The 23587-nt window shown below is 49.1% G+C and overlaps 1 protein-coding gene across 1 annotated transcript in view; it reads right to left on the bottom strand.

The window, feature by feature from the left end:
- The window catches only part of arfgef3 (ARFGEF family member 3), a 178175-nt gene that overhangs the window by 9655 nt on the left and 144933 nt on the right, over positions 1-23587 (bottom strand). The window contains 10 exon segments of the mRNA XM_038816316.1: positions 2574-2704; positions 3369-3500; positions 6340-6442; positions 6731-6845; positions 9945-10121; positions 12554-12682; positions 13670-13814; positions 15466-15569; positions 18427-18549; positions 21159-21300. Coding sequence (XP_038672244.1) covers positions 2574-2704; positions 3369-3500; positions 6340-6442; positions 6731-6845; positions 9945-10121; positions 12554-12682; positions 13670-13814; positions 15466-15569; positions 18427-18549; positions 21159-21300 — 1301 coding nt within the window.

Genomic DNA, 23587 nt, shown 5'->3' with positions numbered 1-23587 from the left:
ATCCCAGGATATTGTGAAGATTATCATAATCACCAAATTCATGGCTCATATTAATATCTGCGGACTATGGCCGGCACGGTAGCACAGTGGTTAGCACGGCTACCGCAAAGCGCCAAGGACCCGGGTTCAATTCCAGCCTTCGGTCACCCTCTGTGGGGAGACTGCACGTTCTCCTCGTGTCTGCGTGGGTTTCCTCCGGACGCTCCGGTTTCCTCCCACAATCCAAAGATATGCAGGTTAGATAGAGATACGGGGATAGGGCGGGCGTGATGTAGTGTGCTCTTTCGGAGGGTCAGTGCCGACTCGATGGGCCAATTGGCCTCCTTCTGCACTGTAGGGATTCCATGGTTCTATGGTATAAATATTAATTGTAGGAATACAACATTCGGGTTGGAGATTGAAGATAAATGGGAAGACGTGGTGGATGAACTGGTACACAGAACAGGGATGATTTACAGTTCAGGGTGTTTATTCCTATTGTTTAATGAGGAAAGTTTGGAGAAGTTACATTTGTAACTTAGAAGATTAAGAGGCGATTAGATCTCTTCCTGAAAAGGTGGTGACAGCAGAATCTTTGAATATTTTTGAGGCAGACGTAGATAGATTCTTGGTAAGCAAAGGGGGTGAAAGGTTACCAGAAATGTGGGCTGGGCGTTACTATCAGATCAGCCATGATCTGAATGGCGAAGTAGGCTCGAGGGGCCGAGTGGCCTATTCCTGCTCCCTATTGGTGTGCTCAATGTGGTCAGAAATAGGAGTGTGAAAGCCAGAAGACAACATGTGGTCTTCATTTAGCTGGTGAACTGCAGACGGTGAGTCTGAGGAGCATAGCCCTGTTTAAGGGAAATCTAAATCATTCAGGTGGACCCTGTAATTAAAACAATTGGCTTTGAAGTTAAAAGTTAGCCAATCTTTTTTTTTCCGCACTGTGGAGGGTTTGTCTTATTTGATGCATATATTGCCAGGTGGGCCATTGTTTGAGGTGGTGGGAGGATGGGTCCGTTGCTGTTGTTGAGGGGATTGACTTTGTATTTGTTACCGTTTACTGCTTGTTGGTGGGGTGTACATTTTGAAGGAAAATGTGAAAATGGAGAATAAAAACATTTTTAAAAAAAGTTAACCGATCAACAAAATCAATCAGACAGCGCAGCTGACCTCGGTTGCCATAGAGATGGGGGGGCGGGTGGGATTTTGCCAATAAATGATGTTGGGCGCGCTCCAAGGGCCTCACTGCGCCCGAAAGTCAGCTCGCCATGATGCAGTGTGGCCGATAAAAGCCGGGAGACCCCGCTCCCAGGATCGACCTGGCTCGCAACGCCTCGCGAGATCGAACGTTGCGGATGGGATCACTTTTTGGCAAATCTGCTATTAAAGCCAGACAGCTGGTCTCACTGTGATGTGCAGATTCCCGAAGGTAACCCGAGGCTTTGGGATTCATCCCCTTTGCCCGCAGAGATCTGGGGCGAGTGGCATTCCAGTACAGGGCCCCGCGGGGACCAGATTGAACAGCATCTGTCGTGTCGCCCAGGGGATTGGAGGCTCCCAGTTGCATGCCCTTTAGACAGGGTGGTGCCCTGGCACTGCTGATGCCAGCCTGGCAGTTCCAGCTGGGTGTGGAGACCCTCCCCTAGTGCTGGGAGGGGCTGGGAGGAGATCGGGGGACACCATTCGCTACACTGGGGAGTTCCGGCGAGCGGAGCATTCGGTGTACAAAACGCGGCTATGAGCTGCCTCGGCTGCGCTTTCCCCGCTGGGGCTCCGTATCCAGCGCAAGTCGCGTTGAATCGAAATTCAGGGTGGAGTCTTGTTGGAATTGAAATCTCGTTGAATCGAAATTCAGGGTGGAGTCTTGTTGGAATTCTGGGAAGCTGCCTGTGGGAGTTTTCCAGAAGCTCTTTCCAAAAACATCCACGTTGGTGGCCGCGAGTCTGCTAAAAGCTGCGGAGCAGCTGCACCTGAGAAACAAGAGGGCGGTGAGAAAACAGGAGTATTTCCGAGGGTCAGGAATTAAGGAAGAATGGAGTGAATCCCACGCCTGAGCTCAGAACTCTGCAGCTCTGAGATTTTGAAGAGAAACTGGAGGATTAGTCAGCGAGAAGCTAAAGAAGGACCCCCCCCCCATGAAATTTCTTACCATGGAGAACAACTGGAACACTGAGGAGATTGAAAGTGAACGGCAGAGGTTCTAGAATGTTCTGCCTCCGAGCATGCTGGAATCATAAGGATTATGAGGAAGAAACTGTGGTTAAACACCACTGATCATATAGTACGTGTATTACGGTACTGCCATTGTACTACAGTCATTACAGTAAATCCCTGCCTGCTGGCTCCACCCAGCAGGCTCTGTATAAAAGTGTACGCCCTCCTGCGCTGCCCCCATTCCTGGTTCCAGCTGGAGGAGGCTTAACAGCTAGCACAATAAAGCCTCAATAGTTCAACCATTCGTCTCAGAGTCATTGATGGTAGATCAGAAACGGCACTGAAAGAAAGTACGAGCTGGTCACCTATCTATGCATCATTCGGGCAGCACAATCCCCCCATCCCCACCAAAGCATGTCCGCGTGTTTCTTTACCTTTTCTGCGTGTGTCCATTGGGTTTCTCGTCTGGTGGGAGCTCGATGATCAGCACGCAGGACTGAGCGTGCTCAAAGCCTTCCCTGTTGTTGGGGGTTTTGGCAAAGCACTGGGTATCCAGCAGGAAAACCTGGAGCGGAAGATGGTTGCAGTCAGAATATACCAGACCAAACAATGGGCCAAGGGCCCTCAGCCCTTAGTGTTGGGTGGGGTTACTGGGTTATGGGGATAGGGTGGGAGGTGTGGACTTGGGAGGGTGCTCTTTCCAAGAGCCGGTACAGACTCGATGGGCCAAATGGCCTCCCTTCTGCAGTGTAAATTCTATGTAATGGCTTAGAAACAAAATATTTTGTTTCCGAAACAATACTGGACCCGTTTTCCCTGAAATATAATAATTTGAAGGATGGTTTGATCGAGGGTTTCGGGACTTTGATTGGTTGAGTTGGGGGGTTGGTGGTGGTGGTGGGGGGGGGGGGGGGGGGGGGGGGGGGGGGGCTAGGACAAAGGGAAACAACATGACAATCCGGTGGGAGTGAGTGAGGAAATTTTTCTTCCCGCCGTCAGAGGAATGGATGGCGATAAGATACAGAGCAGCCATGATCCCATTGAATGACAGAAGCGGCTTGTAGGACTGCATAGCCTATAACCTCCTGCTGTCTTCGCACTCACATCAAGACAGGTGGAATTAAGAATTCTGTGGCCCAATCAGGAAATGCTCAGTGCCTGTGCAGCACCCCCCCCCCCCCCCCCCCACCACCCCCCCACCATGACAAAGGCCTGCGTTGGCGTGTTACCTGCTGTGCCATCGCCCGGATTCTCCAGTACTCGGCCTCCGCACTGGCGGAATGCGACGGAGCTGCCACCTTCACCTCACACGCATCTCCGCTGAAGGTGTCCGAGCCGCTCTGGAAACAGGCCAGCAGGTTCTGAAAGACAAGAGTGAACCGGGGTTAATATAACCCCAAACATCTGCCCAGAGTGTTAAAAAGGGTGACACTTGTTGTTTACACACCAACTTCATCACATCTCGAAACCCTTCGGGTAATGGTGACTTACTATGGTTATGGAGGTTAATCGGGCAGTACCAACAATGGATGGCAGTAAGGTGAACCATCCTGGCAATTAGCTGCGGCTGGGGTTGGCTGAGGAAGGTTTGAATCTTCCAAATCCTTTTCATCTTTTAAACACCTTGCACTTCTTTCTATTCAGGCCTCCTGAACATCCCAAATTTTCATCGCTTCACCATTGGCAGCACCGACTTCAATTGCATAAGCTCTGGAAAAGGAAAGTGGGAGCAGAAAGGGCCACTCAGCCCCTCGAACCTGCTCTGCCATTCAGCTATATCGTGATTCATCATCTGCCTCAATGCCATTTTCCCGTGCTTCACCATATCTCTTGATATCTAGACATCGATCGATCTCTGCCTTGAATATACTCAATGACCGAGTCTCCACAGCTCTCTGGGGTAGAGAATTCCAAAGATTCATCAACATCTGAGCGAAGAAATGTCTCCTCGCCTCAGTCCTAAATGGCCTGCCCCTTATTCTGAGACTGTGACCCCCTGCCCCTGAGAGAGGGAAGATGATTGTGAGAATGTAGATGAAGCGCGGGCTCTTTGAAGTTCTAGAATTCATTTCAATTACTTCCACGGTATCTCCAATCAGAATTATTCCTTGCTTCAGAACAGATTTAAATTTTGTCTGCGATACCTCCAATCCCCAATTTTACTTGTATTTTGTGGATGTTGGAACACCAAAGCGTGCAAAATGTGCCTTGCTTTTGATATTTCTGTTTGGGTCCTCTTTGAGTTTGGGAAAATGCTCTTCAAATACCTGAACAGTGTCTTCAAAATAGAGCTTCAGTGTTAAGCGTGCTGAAGAAAATGGACTGGGTAATGGGAGATCACAATGAATTCAAACTAAGAAAGCTTCTGATGTGGAAAACATCCTCTGCGGGTGTCATTGTGGAAGGCAAAGGTTGGAGATCCCTCATTATTGGGCCTTAAACATAGCCTGTAAATTAGTCTTTGCTTATGAAATGATTGAAAAGTCAGGCATTAATTAAATTAAAAGTCAGGGAGCAACAAGCAATGTGGATAAAGGGGAACCTGTAGATGTGGTGTACTCGATTTCCAGTAGGGGCCATATCAAAGGCTGCTGCACAATGTTCAAGGGTGAGACTTAGAAAGTGTTAACGATGAGAGTTGGAGACGTGTTTAAAATGACATAAAGTTTCTGAGATCTTACTACACAAACTCATGATGTAGCTCATGATGCAGGGGGCAACATATTTAGCTTGGATAGTGGATTGGTCAACCAACAGGAAATAGAGAGTAGGCATGAATATTCCAGGTTTGCATTCGCTGCTCCCAATGTGGTCTTCTCAATAACGCAGACTGGGTGGTCGCTTTGCTGAGCATCTTCGGTCTGTGCGCATTCAGGACCCTGACCTTCCTGTTGCTTGCCATTTTAACACAAGACCCTGCTCCCATGCCTACATGTCTGTTCTTGGCCTGCTGCAATGTTCCAGTGAAGCTCAACGCAAACTGGAGGAACAACATCTCATCTTCCGGTTAGGCACGCTACAGCCTTCCGGCCTGAACATCGAATTCAACAACTTCAGATGGTTAGCTCTACCCCACCTCGACCCACTAGTTTTCATCCCTTTTCATTTTAACTGTCTTTTATCATTTCTTTCTCTCTTCTCTTTCTTTACATATATATTTAACCCCCCCCTCCCCATCTTATCCACCTTTCCTTACCCTTTTCTCCTTTGCTTTCCCCTACCCACCCCCACATTAACAACATCTGTCACAGTTTTACCCGCTGATGTTAGTTTCTCTGCTGTTTGGCCTTTCACACCTTTTGTTCTCTCTGGGGACTGCCATTAGCACTCTGTTCCCTTGGTTTCTGTGGCCATTAGCACCCGGTTTCCCTGGGTGTCTGTGGCTATGACTCATCTTTCATTCTCACTCCACAGTATAAATATTTCCCACTTTCTCTGTCCGTTAGCTTTGACAAAGAGTCATCGGACTCGAAACGGGAGCTCTTTTTTCTCTCCCGACAGATGCTGCCAGACCCGCTGAGATTTTCCAGCATTTTCTCTTTGGTTTCAGATTCCAGCATCTGCAGTAATTTGCTGTTATAAATATTCTTCCTCTACCTCGCAGAACTAGAAAGAAACCTTCGCAAGTACGAAACACACCCAGGACAGGGAGTAAGTCTGATTATATCAGTTGGGTGATGTGACTTAACCAGCCAGTTACAGGGGTCACAGAATTGTACAAGTTCGAAGAAATCAAGGGTTAGCTGGATTAGCCCGTGGGCAATCTGTTATTTACTGGTACTTAGTACTGTTTCTAACTTTCTGTCTGGAGATCATCGTGACAACCTGTGTAACGTGTTACACACACTTATCCATCTCACCTCCACCTTCCTCCAGGCTGATCGTCCCAAATTCCACCCGTTACAGCCCGTCCAAAACGTTGCCACGATACCCGGCACCGCTTCTCCGTCACCCCAGCTGCCAACTTTCATTGGTTCCCCCATTTCTCAATCCATTAATACATTAAGTCCTAGAGTCACTCAGGAGGAGTGACTGTCTACTTTACTTGTTCCCCTTAATATCGTGAAGGTTTTGATTCATTTGATTCACCTCCCATATTCCAGGGACTATGATCCTAGTTTGTGGAACACAGCCGTCACTGTGTTTCTTCAGCAACTTAATGCTCAAAGCGCGAATGTTAAATAGAGGCTTCGGCAGTACCTTCACTGGCTCCAGTGTAACTGTGAAAGCATCTTGAAGTGCACAGCAGGCCAATCTCCACATCTCATCAGTGAACACGGGTCCGGCTGTAACGAGGACGTACCTGGAACCAAAGTGACAGCAAAGTTAAACGGCAGAACCAGCAATGATTCAAAATCAAGGCAGCCTAGAACCTCACACAAAATCTACTGCGAACAACTTGGGTTCCACGTGCTGGGGTAGGGGGCTCTGCCTCTGAGCTGGACGTTCCGGGTTCAAATCCCACCCCAGGGCTCGATGGCCAAGGGGACAAAGAGACAGATTGGCAGGGTCTAGTGCAAAGGACATTTCTTTCACAACTGCCCAGACTCAGTCAAGGGGCTGAGCTGTGTGAATCTTCACCCGTTCCTACCTGATACAGGAGCAGCCGACTCTGGAGATGGTTTCTATGGGTTCTGCGATACAGGACACAAGAAGCTTCAGTAGTTCTTTCAGCATGGTGTTGATGCTGTTCTCGTAGCCAATATCTACAACAAACCAAAAACTGAAAATGAAATTCTGTGATGGCAATACGGATATATCAACAAGGAGCAGGAGTAGGCCATTCAGCCCCTCGAACCTGCTCCGCCATTTAATACGGTCATGGCTGATCTGGCCCTGGCAGAAGCCCTCTGGCCAGCGGCACAATTGTCAGCAAACCATGTCTATGTTGGGCACTTTCCGTACCCCCTCTCTCTCCCTCGGCAGCTCCGGCCCCGGTTCCACGATTTTTTTTTATAAATGTTTTTTTATTGAGTTTTCATATTTTATATATGACAAATTACAAGTTATTAGAGAGAGAGAAAAAATAAAGGAAAACACAAAAATTTAACATGAATATTTACAGGTAAGCATCTTCATAACAATAATTGTGGCCGCCCCCTTTAGCCAGCATACATATTTTACATTCCCCAATATGGCCGAGGCACATGTTTATAGGCATTTATTTATAGTTTGGTTTTGGGCCTTGGCTTGCCATCAAACCCCCATACCGAGCCCGTAGCCCCCCCCCCCCCCCCCCCCCCCCTCCCACCTTCCCCCGATTCCCGTCCATTTTCCCCTGGTTCTTGGCCACCCGACTATTCTTCCTCATGTACGTTGGCCACAAACAGGTCCCGGAACAGTTGCATGAATGGCTCCCACGTTCTGTGGAAGCCGTCGTCCGACCCTCGGATGGCGAATTTGATTTTCTCCATTTGGAGAGATTCCGAGAGGTCGGACAGCCAGTCTGCAGCTCTGGGTGGTGCTGCTGACCGCCAGCCAAACAGGATTCTACGGCGGGCAATCAGGGAGGCAAAGGCAAGGGCGTCCGCCCTCCTCCCCAGGAATAGATCTGGCTGTTCTGAAACCCCGAAGACCGCCACTATCGGGCATGGCTCCACCCTCACCCCCACCACTTTGGACATAGCCTCGAAGAAGGCTGTCCAGTACTCCACAAGTCTGGGGCAAGACCAGAACATGTGGGCGTGGTTGGCCGGGCCTCTCTGGCACCGCTCACATTTGTCCTCCACCTCCGGGAAGAACCTACTCATACGGTTTCTCGTTAAGTGGGCTCTATGTACCACTTTTAGTTGCGTCAGGCTGAGCCTTGCGCACGTGGAGGTGGAGTTGACCCTATGCAGTGCTTCGCTCCAGAGTCCCCACCCTATCTCCATCCCCAGGTCGTCCTCCCATTTCCTTCTTGTTGCGTCCAGTACGGTCTATCTACCAGTCGGTCATACATGTCACTACAGTTCCCCTTCTCTAGGATACTTGCGTCCAGTAGGTCTTCCAGTAGTGTCCGTCGTGGCGGTTGTGGGTACGTCCTTGTCTCCTTTCGTAGGAAGTTTTTGAGCTGCAGGTACCGTAGCTCGTTCCCCCCAGCTAGCTGAAATTTCTCTGTCAGTTCGTCCAGTGTTGCGATCCTGTCGTCCGTGTATAGGTCCCTGACTGTCAGTGTCCCCCCGTCCTGCCTCCACCTTTTGAAGGTGGCGTCGGTCAGTGCTGGTTTGAACCTATGGTTGTTGCAGATGGGAGCCTTGTCCGACATTTTGTACAGGCCAAATTGCTGCCGCAGTTGGTTCCAGGATTGGAGGGTGGCTGTCACCACTGGGCTGGTGGAGTGTTTTTTGGGTGGGGATGGGAGTGCTGCCGTGGCGAGGGCCCGGAGGGAGGTTCCCATGCAGGAGGGGTTCCACGATTTTTAAAAGCACAAGTGAACCGCACCGTCGGGAACTCGGCCTATCAGAGGCGGAGAATCGCGGAGGCCCCGGGAGTATCCAGGGTCAGGCTGCTAATGACATGCAAACCATGTTTAGTATACGTGCGTTCTGGACCACATTGACGCCGCTGTCAAGGTGACGGAGAATAGCGATTTGGCGTCAAATCGGTGCCCGCCTGACGCTATTTTGCCGTCGGAACCTATTCTCCGCCCAATCGTGTTTCCCGCTTTCAGCGCCAACCAAAAGAGAATCCCGCCCATTATTTTCAAACAGTGACCCACTTGTTCTAGGTTCTCTCACAAGAGAAACATCCCCTCCGCATCCATCGTGTCAAGACCCCTCGGAATCTTATACGTTTCAATCAAGTCGCCTCTTCTGAACTCCAGCAATGAAACATGACATTTTACCAACATCTGCATTAAGGGAAGGTTAGGAGGACTGACAGTCAGTAGTTGGGAAATTACAGAGCGGAGACCCCAGGGTCCAGTCCTTCTAATTCAAGAAAGGCTTGCATTTATATATAACCCAGAACATCCCAAAGTGCTTTGCAGCCAAATGAGATTTTTCTGAAGTGCTATCATATCTCCACACCCACACACGTTTCTCCCTTTGGGGAATGGTGGGGATGTGTTGGAAGGATTACGGAGCTGATAATCATCCTGATGGACCATGTCATGAATTGTATATTCAAGGTCAACCAGCTGGAGTGGGATTTGAACCCAGAGCATTTGGCTTAGAGGGCAGGGATAACTACCCATTGAGCCAGAAAACTTCCGCTGTCACTGTCAGACGCACACCAGCCAATTTGTGCACAGCAAGCTGCCACATTGCTGAGGATAATTTTTGACCAGGGCACTTGGTAGTACCCCATCTGTTCCTCTTCAGAATCTTTGGGATCTTTAACAGCTCCCCTGACAGGGCCTTGGTTTAACATCTCCACCACAAAGCAGCACCCCCTCAGTTCACTAAATCGTCAGTCCAGTTTTGCATTATCTCTCAAGTGGGATTTGAACTTTCTGACCTAGAGGCAAGTGTGCCAGTGACTGAGCCACAGATGAAACCACCCCTATCCATTGCTACTGTTTGGAGACATACAGGGAGCCTATTGGATAGCTTCCAGGCACATGGACATGAATTCATTTGCCCCCTCCCAAGAGTGCCCTAACCAGTTGTAGCACAATTGCCCATCCTTTGAGGTCAGCTCAGGAACTTGAACCCTGAACTTTCCAAAATATGCAGTGACTCTACCCACAGAGTCACTGGGGAAGTTAATTGCTGCGCACATCGCTGTCAGAATAACCACAACAATTTGCAAGCATTACTGGTTGGCTGGCATCTATAACTTTACCTCCCAGTGTAAGGCTTGTTCCACCTGTAAGTGCCTACCTGATTGGATGAAGCAGTGAATATGCTCCATCACCAGCTCCGAGGACAGACCAATAGCATGCTTGAAATTAGCAGCAGCCATCTCCCAGTACGATTGGTCCCCATGGTTACGTTGAAGCCACAGGGACATCACTGGAAGGAGGAGGTGGGTAACAGCAAAAATCCCAAATCCAGGTCCTACAGAAGATAAAGAAAGATCTTTCATTTGGTTTTCAAATTAGGGCAAAATGAATAAGTAGCTTTGTGGCACACCTAGGCCCAAAGCCTTACTAAATTTGACTCGCACCGCAGGAAGCAGAGTTGAGCAGTGGTCAAGGTCATAAATGGGAATATGGGACCTCAGGACTCTGCTAAAACATCTATCAAACTACTTCAGACATGAGTGGTTTCAAATCTCTTTTCATGCATTATTTCTGCAGTGAATTTACTGAATTCAATACACCATTTACACAATCTTACGCTGCAGCATCAAAAACACCAAATTATACCACGTTAAAGAAGATGATGGAAAATGTGATCTTGGTGATTGTGAGATTATGTGAAGGTTACAACAACAAACCACTGTATGGGACATTGAGAACCCAAGTCACCGCCTCCTTTCAGAATATGTTTATTTTGAGGTTGCCGTACAACCTGCCCAGAAAGCTGTAATTTCAATGAGAGGGAGAGGTAGTCAGCAGCAGAGAAAAGTGGAGTGTGGAGAGGGGCAAGGGAGATAGAGGAGCCAATACATGAACCAAACAAGATTCTGAAGAGACTGGGCAGGGCCGGCACTCAATATAGGAACAGGCGTAGGCCATTCTGCCCCTCAAGCCTGCTCCGCCATTCAATTAGATCATGTCTGGTTTTCTATCTCAATGCGATTTTCCCGCACTTTCCCCATAGCACAGGGCTAAATCGCTGGCTTTGAAAGCAGACCAAGGCAGGCCAGCAGCACGGTTCAATTCCCGTAACAGCCTCCCCGAACAGGCGCCGGAATGTGGCGACTAGGGGCTTTTCACAGTAACTTCATTTGAAGCCTACTTGCGACAATAAGCGATTTTCATTTCATTTTTCATTTCATAGCCCTTGAAATCTTTAATATCCAGAAATCTAGCGATTTCAGTCTTGACCATACCCAATGAGTGAGCCCCCACAGCTCACTGGGGTAGAGAATTCGGAAGGTTCACCAACCTCTGAGTGTAGAAATTCGTCCTCATCTCATTCTGAAATGGTCTGCCCCTTATTCTGGTTCTAAACCCGCTGGTCAGGGGAAATATCTTTCCTGTATCTACCCTGAGAGATTGCTTCCACTGGAGGGCCGAAGGGCCTGTTCCTGTGCTGTACTTTTCTTTGTTCTTTGTTCTTTGGTCGGGGAATCTAAAACACGGGGACACAGTCTCGGGGTAAAGGGGGCCGATCATTTCGGACTGAGCTGAGGAGAAATTGCTTCACTCAAAGGGTTGTGAATCTTTGGAATTCTCCACCCCAGAGGTTTGTGGATGCTCCGTCGCCGGATATATTTAAGGCTGGGAAAGACAGATGTTCGGTTTCTCAGGGAATTGAGGGATACGGGGAGAGGGCGGGAAAGTGGAGTTGAATCCCAAGATGAGCCAGGATCGTTTTGAATGCAGGAGCAGACTCGATGGGCCGTGTGTTCCACTCCTGCTCCTATTATTTTTGTTTTGAAGTTCCCAGGCGGGAGGGATAGAGAGATGTGGCAGGGAGAAGGGACAGGAATTGGCAGCTGATGAAAGGTTAGGTAAGGGATGGACAGATGAAGGAAGAGAGAGCAGATGAAAGGGGAGTTGAAGGGAAAGAGGGTGAAGGTTAAAGGGAGGGACGGTGGAGCTAGCAAGGGGAAGTGAAGGGACTGGATGTGTGTACTGGGGAGGTAGGTGCAGGGACGTGAGTCAGGTCAAAGTGGCAGAAAGGTGGAGGTGGATCAAAGATTTAGAGGAGAAAACGGGCTGAGGGGAGAAGAGAGACTTGGGTGTCGGCAAAGGAGAGGAATCCGGTGTAGGGAGAGGAGGGAGAAGAGAGATGGTGAGAGAGGGCGCTGGTGGAGAGAGAGGGGCTGGTTTAGCTCACAAGGCTAAATTGCTGGCTTTTAACGCAGACCAAGCAGGCCAGCAGCACGGTTCGATTCCCGTACCAGCCTCCCCGGACAGGCGCCGGAATGTGGCGACTAGGGGCTTTTCACAGTAACTTCATTGAAGCCTACTCGTGACAATAAGCGATTTTCATTTCATTTTCATTTCATTTCATTTTCATTTCATTTTCAGGGGGCAAATGGCAAGAGAGGGTGCTGGTGGAGATAGCAGGGGCAGGTGGAGAGCGAGAGAGAGGGCAAAGTTGAGAAAGAGCGGAGGATGGTTTAGAGGGAGCTGGTGCAGAAAGCGCGAGAGAGAGAGGAGCAGGTTGGGAGAGAGGGCAAAGTTGAGAAAGAGCGGAGGGTGGTTTAGAGGGAGCTGGTACAGAAAGCGAGAGAGAGAGAGGTTGGGAGAGAGAGTGGGGCAGGTGGAGGGGAGGCCGGTGGACAGAGAGAGAGGGGCAAGTTGAGAGTAAGCGTGGGAGGGAGAGGGTGGAAGGTTACAGCAGGGAAACTGTGTATATCTCACCCTTATTACCTGGTACTTTAGTGACTTCCCGCAGCAATTCAAACAAGAGTTCCAGTGTAGGAGGTTGGTGCTGCCGTGGACAGTTGGAAATAGCTGTGGTGAGCTGCTCCAGTAGAAGAATCCAGACTTGAATCAACCCTGTAGGTGGAGCACCAGTTAATTCCCCTGGGAGAAAGAATCTCAGAGCAGGCAAAACTAACAGATCTCAGAAAACTTAATAACACAGAAAACAGGAAAGACATTTTAATCACTTCAGATTTATAACCGCTTGTTTTTGTTGACCACTGCTTGGCACTCTCAAATGTGACTTCCTTCTACCATTGTTCAAGCCACCGTTAATGGAACCAGACATTATTGGGGGAGATTCTGACTGTCTCTATCTAACATTAACAGATTGAAATGGCCCGAAAATGAAACAGGAACTTTATTTGGGTCACTAACAGGAAAGACATACATTTGTATTTTTGAAAAACAAATTTAGAGTACCTAATTCATTTTTTTTTCCAATTAAGGGGCAATTTAGCAATGGCCAATCCACCTACCCTGCACATCTTTGGGTTGTGGGGGCAAAACCCATACAGACACGGGGAGAATGTGCAAACCCCACACGGACAGTGACCCAGGGCCGGGATCGAACCCGGGTCCTCAGCGGCGTGAGGCAGCAGTGCTAACCACTGTGTCGCCGTGCTCCCCGGACATACATTTGTATAGCACCTTTCCTGGCTGCAGGGCTTTTAAAGTGCACAGCAAGCTCCCACCAACCGCACTGTGATAATGACCAGATTTTCTATGAGGTTGGTTGAGGAATTAACATTGGGCAGGATACTGGGGAGATCATGCTTTAGCAGAGGTGACATGAGGAGAGGCATTGTTATAATCTGGCAGCACTGCCTCATGCTTCCATATCACAAGGAGGGAAGAACACTTCAGAGCTATGGGGAAAGAGCAGGCGGAGTGGCTCAAATTGGATAGTTTAGCCAGAGAGCTAGCATGGGAGTCATGGGTAGAATGGCCACTTTGTGTGATTCAGTGATCCCGGACATAAAGTTGCTGCTTCCGAGAAACGACGTGTAGAGGTTTATTTAAATCCAAAATGTCAAAAAGGAAGTCAAGCATTCCGTTTACCCGTGTCGTCGTCGAACTCATTGAGGACCGACTCAATCCCATCCTCACTGCTCATCGACCTCTCTGATCCTCTAATTGGCAAGCTGGTGAGCTGTGCCCCGTGGAAAATCGGCTTCGAAGGCATCTTGTAGATTTTGGCAAGTAACTGAGGAGAGTAATCAAATGCACAAATAACCAACGACGCAGGGAAATGTCACAGGGAGCTCTCCTTACACAAAGAGTGTAGTCTGGGACCCTCCCATAAACAAGCTACCAAGGCCGAGGGGGTCAAGCAAAAGGTTTTCAAACCAAGCTCAACGGATTTGTTTTAAAAATCGGACAAGGATATCTCAGGATAGGAAACAAGGCGGGTTAATGATGAAGAGCACATCAGCAAATGGTGTCACTGAATGACAGAACAGGTTTGAGGAGCTGAATGGCCTCCTGTTCCTGTGCCCCCATTCCCAACGCCTCACTGATTTCTGTTCTTATGCGGGTAATTTACTCTCCAGGGTAAAGATGTCCACGTTTACAGTCTGACTGGACTCACAACTTAGTTCCCAAGCGAGATCTGTTTGTAAACAACCATTAATGTGACAACCCCCCCCAGTTTTCTCCATTTACAATGATTAAGGGGCTTCCTTAGAAAGTCCCAGAGACGGGACCGTTGAAAAGAAACGACCCACGTTTAAACAGCGCCCGTCACATCCTCAGGGTCAGCACATCACAACCAATGAATTATTTCTGAAGCGTAACTGCTGTTGTAATTTAGGCAGTCGAGTTGTACACAGCGAGGAGTGGCATGGTGGCACAGTGGCTAGCACTGCTACCTCACAGCGCCAGGGTCTCGGGTCGATTCCGACCTTGGGTCACTGTCTGTGCGGAGTCTGCACGTTCTCCCCGTGCGTGCGCGGGTTTCCTCCGGGTGCTCCGGTTTCCTCCCACAAGTCCAAAGATGTGCGGGTTAGGTTGGGTTACGGGGATAGGGTGGGTGAGTGGGCCTAGGTAGTGGGCTGGTTCAGAGGGTCGGTGCAGACCCGATGGGCCAAATGGCCTCCTTCAGCACTGTAAGATCCCAGAACTAAGTAAATGACCAATTTGTTTTGTGTAGCGTGTGGCGGAGGATAAATGTTGGTCAGGACGCTAGGAGCATGCTTTCCCTTGAATTAGTGGCTTGGGATCTTTTACATCCGCATAAAGACAGAGGCACGGGTTAATATGTTTAACCTCAACATCTGAGAGATAACACTCCATTGTCCCATTGCCCACAGTCGGACATTCGAATGTCGGCCTGGATAATGTGCTCAAGTCTCGGGTGCGGGACTCAAATCCACAACCTTTTCCTTCGGTGATATCAGTGCTTCCCACTGAGGCAAGGCTGACATTTTATCCTGGAATAAATGTAGCCTCGAGGGTCGAGTGGGGAGTGGGCACCGAGTGCAGAGTGACAGACAGATGTGGGAAGTAGTCATTGAGTTGGACTGGGTGTAGCGTCAGCCCAAAGTCTCAGGGTCTGAGTAAACAGAACACACAGGAAGGTTTGGTGCCAAGATTGGAGATTGAAAGTTGAGAGAGGGAGAGGCACTCCAAGGGTGTTCACTGACCACCTCTGGGTCCTTACCGAGGCTCCCAGAGTGGGTTTTCCCGTTTGAACAATCCTTTTCCCTGGTCGCCATTTGCCCTGTGAGGAATGTTCAAAGGTTTTGTTCCTGGCAGGGTATTCCTGGCAGAACCATCAAAGAATCTCAGGGGCCATCACTTCAATCTGACCCGAACTGACCGTGTCGCCGTAGGGACAATGTGGGAACAGTCTTTACCTGTGAACACTTCCTGAGGTAATCGAGGGCGGGCAGGCACAAATCTGTGGAACTGGATTCCAGACCCGGTAAGCAATCCCCTATTTCTTTACAATCCTCATCACCTTCAAAAGGTAAAATAAACAATTAACTTCAGTCACTCATAATCAATTGAAACACTTAGCTTCTTTCCTCAATGTCTTTCCCGCAGTTTTCCTGAAGGCGTTAACTCTGTCCTTGGGTCGCCCTCTGCACCATCACCAAGGTCTGAATTTTCATGGAGGCGCAGAGCCTCTGCGTCGTTACAAAATTGGCTACAGAGGCCGGATCAGAAAGGCCCGACCCCCAACCAAACACGCCACCTCACGGGCTGATCTGATTTTCGCTGGTGGGGTGTCCAAACAAGACAAGGGCTCTCTAGGAGAGGCTAGGCACCCTTTGGGATTATTAAAAGTAGACATGTATGTGTGTAAAAAGTGCTTAAGCTCACTGGAACTGCCAAAAGGAGCTGTCAAGTTTTCAAGGCATTTGACACTCCTGCCTTTTAAATATTTACAAAATATGTGTTAAAAAAATTCTTGCTTGCTTTCTCATACTGTCTGTTATATTACATTATTATGATTATATAATTGATTTCACAACCGTTCATTATCAGACTGGATGCCTGGCAGATCACAGATTGATAGTGGTTACAAACTCTTCGAAGTGGTACTATGATTCCAATGCTCCATTTTGTAAGGGATATTGGCAGTTAAATGTAGCAAAGAGGTTTTTGAAATAATGAATTAATCAAGATACCTAAGAGCTTTATTTAATCTCAGCATGGGTCCTGAGCATTGGCCGTGGTGGATACTGGGTGAGTTGGGATGGTAGTTGATCAGGAAGAGGGTGGTGGGGGGGGGGGGGGGGGGGATGGTTGGCATATGTTGGCACAGGGGCTATGAAAGGAGGTAGAGTGACATGGGGAGTATGAGGGGTCATGGTGGTTGGTATGGATATGAGGTGGCATTGCTATGGACCAGCATGGGGGTGTGCGGGGGGATGTTTGGGGTTTATTGTTTTCTTCATTGCTTCGACACAGCGCCGATGATCTGAGGCAGACCCACCACCCAGCCCACCTTCATAATCGGCAGACTCAGAACTGTTCTCGGGGTTGCCCGCGACGATGTTAATTTTCTGATGACCCCACCCAGACTGAAAATCTAAAATTCCAGGGCACCTTTTCCTCGGGTTGGGCTTGTGGTACCGGGAATTGTCCCATCTCCGTGAAAATTCAGACTCAAGTGTCTACAATACCCAGATGGCCACTCCTAACTCAGGGGGCATCAGTTTGAAGACTGAACAGACCCATTTTTCTTCTTCATTTATGCAACACCATCAATGGGGAGTCACACAATTGCAATCGGGATTGGACGCCTTATTCCGATTACTCACGGATCAGGTTTGTGATCTCCCTGTTCAGTGTGAGCCATCAGGACCCTCTGGGCAACTTTTGTAGAAGTACTAAATGGCCCAATGCCTCAATGTTGTACAATGACCACTGGATCTTACTGACTGGTAATGCTGTGACATGGTGTCGCATGTTTGGACCCGAGCTGAGGGCGGGGGGAGACGAGGTTGATTGGGATTTATGGGTGTGAGTCTTGGGGGGGGGGGGGGGGGGGGGGGGGGAGATTGGCTGGGTGTGTGTGGACCCTACCCTCAGTGGAGGTCACACACTTACACAATTCCAGTAAGAGTCACGGGAGAGGAATTGGGGTCAAGAGTAATGTTCCTCTTCCTTGCCTGTGGGTGAATAAGAACAATTGTAACCCTCTGAGATTTAGCAAACCCAGATTGAATTTGGCACCTAGGGTATGTACGATTCTGCATCATTCTGGGGTCGCCGACAAGTCTTTGTAATACCGCTTCAACCCATCTTGGCCACAGGCCTGTGACTGAATGGTGAATGTCAATTAGATGTTGCACGCTCTTGCCGGAACTTGCCCACATTTTCCTGCAGGGGCCACTGGGTGATGAAAGTCTGGAGAGGGCATCCTGGCCACGTTCTCCTCATCTCCATTCACAGGAGCGGCGAGCACCCACCTCGAGATGCCGGCAATAAACTCAGCACATCCCAGTGACTGATGTTGGTCTGCATGGTTCGGCGACTCTCGCATTCAGGACACAAAGCCACTGCAAGAATGATATGCTAAATATATGTTTAAGGTGGACAGGAGAAGAGCATTGTTGAAGTACCTCGAGCACTTATAAAGAGAGACTGCTGGGATATGGAGGTAGTAGAGAGGAAGCACATGTATGTGATGCTGTATTCTGTAAATAAATCTATTAGCAGGAAAAATATTACTGTCTAGCTTCAGACTTCAGCAGCTGGCTGGGGATTGGCTTAACACGGGGCACTGAGGAATTTAATTGTACCATCCAAATTCAAACCCGTCCTTGACAGCGAGACCCCTCTTTCCCTTCTGCAGCCCACCTGCAACATTTCTTTCTCTCTTGTAAAGTACCCTGGGCTGTTTTGATACGTTAAGGGTTTAAAGTTTAGCCTATAACTACCAAGTAAGCGGGAATAAGCGGGGACATTAAAGGAGATTAAAAGTGATCTCTAAATTGGGTAGAGCTTGGAGGAGTGAACATAGAGACGATGTTTCCACCTGTGCGGGGCGCCCAAAACCAGGGGCCATAACAATAGGATAGTCTGTAACAAATCCAAAAAGGAATACGGGAGAAACGTCTTCACCAGTGCATAGTTGGAATATGGAACTTGCTGCCACAGGGTGGGGTTAAGTCGATTTGCTTGGCTGGGCAGCTGAGGGAGAAATTAAGGATACAGGGGTAGGGCAAGGTACAATAGAGGTGGAGGCTCATGTCTATCATAAACACTGGCACAGGCGAGTTGGACCAAATGGCCTGTTGCTATGCTGTAGATTTTGAAATCATTACACCAGACAAGGTTTGAATTTGATGTGAGAGCAAGCTTACCCAAACCCTTGACAAACTTCATAAGGCACATTATGTAGTCAGTGGCTGCATTGGCAAAGACTTGAATGTTATCCGTGTTGAGGAAGGCCTCAAAGACGTCAAAGACCGGAGCCTGGGATTTCCCTGCCGACAGAAAAAGTGACTGATCACAGAACAGCAAATCCATCTACAACCAATCCAGCCCCACCGTAACTGGATATTTGGTCACCGCGGTGCACGTTACAATTTCTTCCTGGTTCCTAGCGTCACTGGCAAGGCCAGAACTTGTTGCCCCGCCCTAATTGACCCTGAACTGAGCGGCTCGCTCGTCCTTTTCTGAGGGGAGGTTAAAAGTCAACCACATTGCTGTGGGTCGGGGAGTCACATGTAGGCCAGACCGGGTAAGGACGGCAGATTTCCTTCCATTCGTGAACCAGATGGCTATTTACAACAATCGAAGGTAGTTGTCATCGTCACGGTTACTGACATTTTGTCCATTCTAAATTGATTTAATTCATGGAATTTACATTCCCCAGCTGACAAGCTGGGGTTTGAACTCCTGGGTCATTATTCCAGGTGTTTGGACACATTCCGGTAACGTAGCAACTAGGCTAGTGCATCCATTATGAGCTCCTTTATGTTCCAGAGCTGCTTCAACTCTGCTGGCAGATTCCCTTCCTGAAAGGTCATAGGTGAATCAGATGGGTTGGTTTGTTTTTACAAAAATGCAGTAGTTTCAGGTCCACCAGGACTGTTAAGAATCATAGAATTCCTACACTGCAGAAGGAGGTCATTCGGCCCATCGAGTCGGCACCGGCCCACCGAAAGAACACCCTACCCCCGTCACCCCGTAACCCCACCTATCCCGCACATCTTTGGACTGTGAGAGGAATACGGAGCACCCGGAGGAAACCCACGCAGACACGGGGAGAACGTGCAGACTCCACACACAGTTACTCAAGGCCGGAATTGAATCTGGGTCCCTGGCGCTATGAGGCAGCAGTGCTAACCATCTTTATTAGTCCATTAACAACAGCAATCAGGCAGTCTTATAGTTGAGGGAATCTTAGATTGGAAACAAATGTACTATACAGTGTTATAACTGACCACGTTATGATGGGAGTGAGCAGGTACGGTATAACGGTAAGCATCAGGGTGGAGGGAATGTTACAATAAGGCTGTATTCCTTCTAACGGCTGTAAGAGTATCAGAGAGGCAGTGGTTTAAATGTAAGAAAGCCTTGCATTTATATAGCGTCTTCCACAACCACCGGATGTCCCAAAGCACTTTGTAGCCAGTGAAGTACTTTCAAAGTGTAGTCACTGCTGCAATGTCCGAAAAGCAGCAGCTAATTTGTGCACAGCAAGCTCCCACAAACAGCAATGTGATAGTGAACAAATAATCTGCCTTGATTGAGGGATAAATAATGGCTAAGGCACCGGGGTGAGGGGGGGGGCACTGGACAAACAGCTTAAACTTTGTGATTTACAGGCAAGAGTACGACCAATTGACCATGGGCGACAGGCATGAATGAGGTCCGATAACAGGAGGGATGTTACAATCAAATTACAATGAAGAGATTGAGAATGGGAGGGGGGAGGCTTTGATAGGGTGCTGTAACTGAAAACCTTTCACAATAACTTTTATTCCTATAGTGCCGTAAATGCAGTAAAACATTCCTAAACATTTCACAAGAGCGTGTTATCCGACAAAACTTGTCACTGAGCCACGGAATGAAACCCTCACACAGATGTGACCAAAGAGACAGGGTTTGAAGGAGCATCTTACAGAGGAAGGTGAGGTTTATGGAAGGGATTCCTGAGCTTGGCCAAGGCTGCCAATGGTGGAGGAATTAGAAGATGGGAATGTGCAAGAGATCAGGATTGGTGATGCGCAGGGATCTCGGGAGGTTTGAGGGGGCTGGAGGAGATTAGGTTTACAGAAGGTAGCATGTGGGGAGACCTGACAGAATAGTCAAGTCGAGAGGCCGCAAGGGCATGAATGAGGGTTTTGGCAGCAGGGCAATGTTACGAGATAGAAACAGGCCCAGATATGTGCTTGGATGCTCATCTTGAGGTCAAATAAGGCTCTAAGGGGTTCGAATCCCAGCTCTGGATCACTGTCCGTGTGGAGTTTGCACATTCTCCCCATGTCTATGTGGGTTTCACCCCCACAACCCAAAGATGTGCAGGCTAGGTGGAATGGCCACACTAAATTACCCCTTAATTGCAAAAAAAAATAATTGGGTACTCTAAATTTTAAAAAAAATAAGGCTCTAAGGTTGCAAACGGCCTGTGTTCAGTCTCAGACAGACACCAAGGAGAGGAATGGAGCCAGTGGCGAGGGAGAGGAATGGAGCCAGTGGCGAGGGAGTGGAGTTTGTGACGGGGACAGAGCAGTGACAGGCGTGAAATAACAACACTCTGTTGTCTGAACTGTTCTGAAAGGAGTGACAACTACTGGGAACGTTATGGCAGCAATTGGAGGTGTATAACTGGGCTAATGGTATAGATGTGAGCCACTGAATGGGAACATCACAACTGTAACTTTAGAATAATGGGATTAGCAGTATCATCGAGCGATAACTGTGAGCCACACAATGGGACTTTTAAACACAGAACAGCGATTGTTAAATATTCTCATTACTGGCGTGAGCTCCAATATAATGAGGCAGTGCTATGTTGATGACCCAGTTGGGCTGCTGTAATGGACTATTGGTGGCAGGCAGAGAGAGTCTCCATTACTTTACTCACCCATAGAATAGTCACCGACCAGATATTCCTTCACGTCACTCTTGTTACTGTGCACCGTCTTCAGTGCGCTGAAGAGTGGCCGCCAACCAGACTGGATCTGTGGTGAGCAGACCTCCACCAACTCCCCGATCGACGTGATCACCTAAAGAGCAGGGAAGGCAGCAATGTCTGTTCACACCGACCGTCACTACGGGTTCTCCACAACCTCCCCCGCTCCGCCTTTCTCCACCCTCCCAGACACTTACATTTAAGAGTATTGGAGCTGGAGGAGGCCATTCAGCCCCTCGAGCCCATCCTGCCACTCAACGCGATCTACCCGCCTCCACTCGGTAAGCCTGTCAGTCTTACCCGACCCAAATCCACCCGTTTTACTTTTGACATTTGCAGTTGACCTCCCCGAGACCCCGCCAGCAGCAGTCACCATGTGCGTCTCTCCAGAGAGGAGAGGAACAGAGAAAGGAAACATATAGTGAAATGGAAACAGAAATTCTGCCCCTCAAGCTCGTTTGGTCATTCAATTGGGTCTTACTTCCAATTACCTGCCTTGATTTCGCAACACTTAATACCCTGGCCTGTCGAAGACACATTAATCCCAGTTTTGAAGTTCTCAATTGGGAGACCCCCTCCAACCCACTCCCTCTACATTGATCATCATCTACTGACCTAGTGGATCGTGAAGGCTGATTGAGCAGGAAGGCAGCATTGAAGTGGGGCTGGAACAAAAAGAATGATCTTAAAGAGGATTCCAAAGGCAAAGAGGGATGTGACAGGGCGATAATAGAAGTTGTACCAGATGTTGGAGTGGCGGAGAAGAGGGTTCACACATGGATATCGAGCTACAGGAAGTTGCTTTCTCTTTGCAATGAGACTGGGTTGGGGGGGGGCGCATAAAACGGTGAGGGAAGGAAGGGGAGTGTGTCTATCATCTTCCCGCCACCATGCCATTTTACCAGCTGATGGGGGGAGGGGGGTAAGGTGGAAAACTGCCCTTTCATTTGGTTGGCCAAATAAGTGCCTCATTTCAAATTTGTCTTTCTGCTGCGGGAGGGAGACTGCCAGGTGAAACTGAGGGCCTGGGGTAGATGGCTTTCCTAATCCGGCAGAGGGCCTTCCTAATCCAGCACTCTATCGTCCGTGGTGGGGCAGTTCCGCCCCCCGCCCGTCCCGTGACAATGTTGCTGCCATGTCACCTCCCCAACTCCCCTCACAAGTCCTCCCTCATCCCAAACCTCCCTAAGCAGGGTCTGCTCAGACTCCACCGATCGATTACGAGGATGGTGTCCTTCCACGGTGTCCTCAACCTCCAGGCGCAGTCCCGGCAGTGGCCACTGCTCCTGGCGGAGCTGTTGAGCCTGCTGGCTTGCCAACCCTGTGATTGGCCAGCAGCTCCTGAGGGCAGGCTACTGGCTGCCTACTGGCTGAAAGATGCTGCTGGGGAGTGGCACATCGGCCGAGGTGGGGTTACTCCCAGTTTCAGACCATCGCACCAACAAACTCTCTGTAATACTCCGAGGATCAAATCCCCTTGTCTGAACAGTCTTAGCTGCATCAGTTGTTGAGGAGAGGGTAATTAAAACTACACACACAATTCCAAATTATCAAAGAGTAAGGATTGAAATAACTTGGATTGAGGTACAGCCAGACCTGACAGATAATTACCGCAGTCACACTCTCACTGCTATCTCAGTGGCCAGCTACATACAACTAGAACAGTACTCCATCAATGGCAGAGGCCCAGGAAACACTGCAAACAGAGCCTCAGGGTCATCACTGGCAGTAGCTGAGGAGTCACCATAACTAACAACCTAATGTTACCGTAAACAGGGGTCATCAGAACTGACCTAGTGGCTGAATTTCACAGGTGTCATGACCCCCCCCCCCCCACAACCCTGCTATAATAATAATAATCTTTATTAGTGTCACAAGTAGACCTACATTAACACTGCAATGAAGTTACTGTGAAAATACCACAAAGCCCACCCTCGTTCCCTCACAGCAATTTACCACAGGGAGCCGTGTTAATGGCTTTGAGGCGAGACTATCCTGGGAGGGGATCCCACCTTGGAACGCTGCCAGCCAATAGGATAGGTGGCAGCTCTGCAGTCCCAGCAGTGCCAGCTGGGTACGGTGGCCACTACTGGCACTGCAGTGAGTTGCATCATGCTGAAGGACTCACCCAAGTCCAGGATCGGTGGTCTCAGTGAGAGGAATGGAGGGAGGGGGCGGAGGCTGAGTTCAAGAGGCCCAAGGGGAGGCTAAAGGTGGGGATGGGAGGGAGATGGACTGGTGGGTGTACCTCCGGTGGGCCCAGGGTGCCTCCAAAGGAGGTTCCCCCAGTTGCCCAACACCAGCCCGTGCAGCTAAAGCTTCTGGGCTTCCTTTAGGGGCTGGTTTAGCACAGGGCTAAATCGCTGACTTTTAAAGCAGGC

Source organism: Scyliorhinus canicula, chromosome 1 (assembly GCF_902713615.1).
Source record: "Scyliorhinus canicula chromosome 1, sScyCan1.1, whole genome shotgun sequence".
Classification (NCBI taxonomy): Eukaryota; Metazoa; Chordata; class Chondrichthyes; order Carcharhiniformes; family Scyliorhinidae; genus Scyliorhinus; species Scyliorhinus canicula.
Note: the sequence above shows the minus strand (reverse complement) of the source record. Positions and strands in the feature narration are given on the sequence as shown.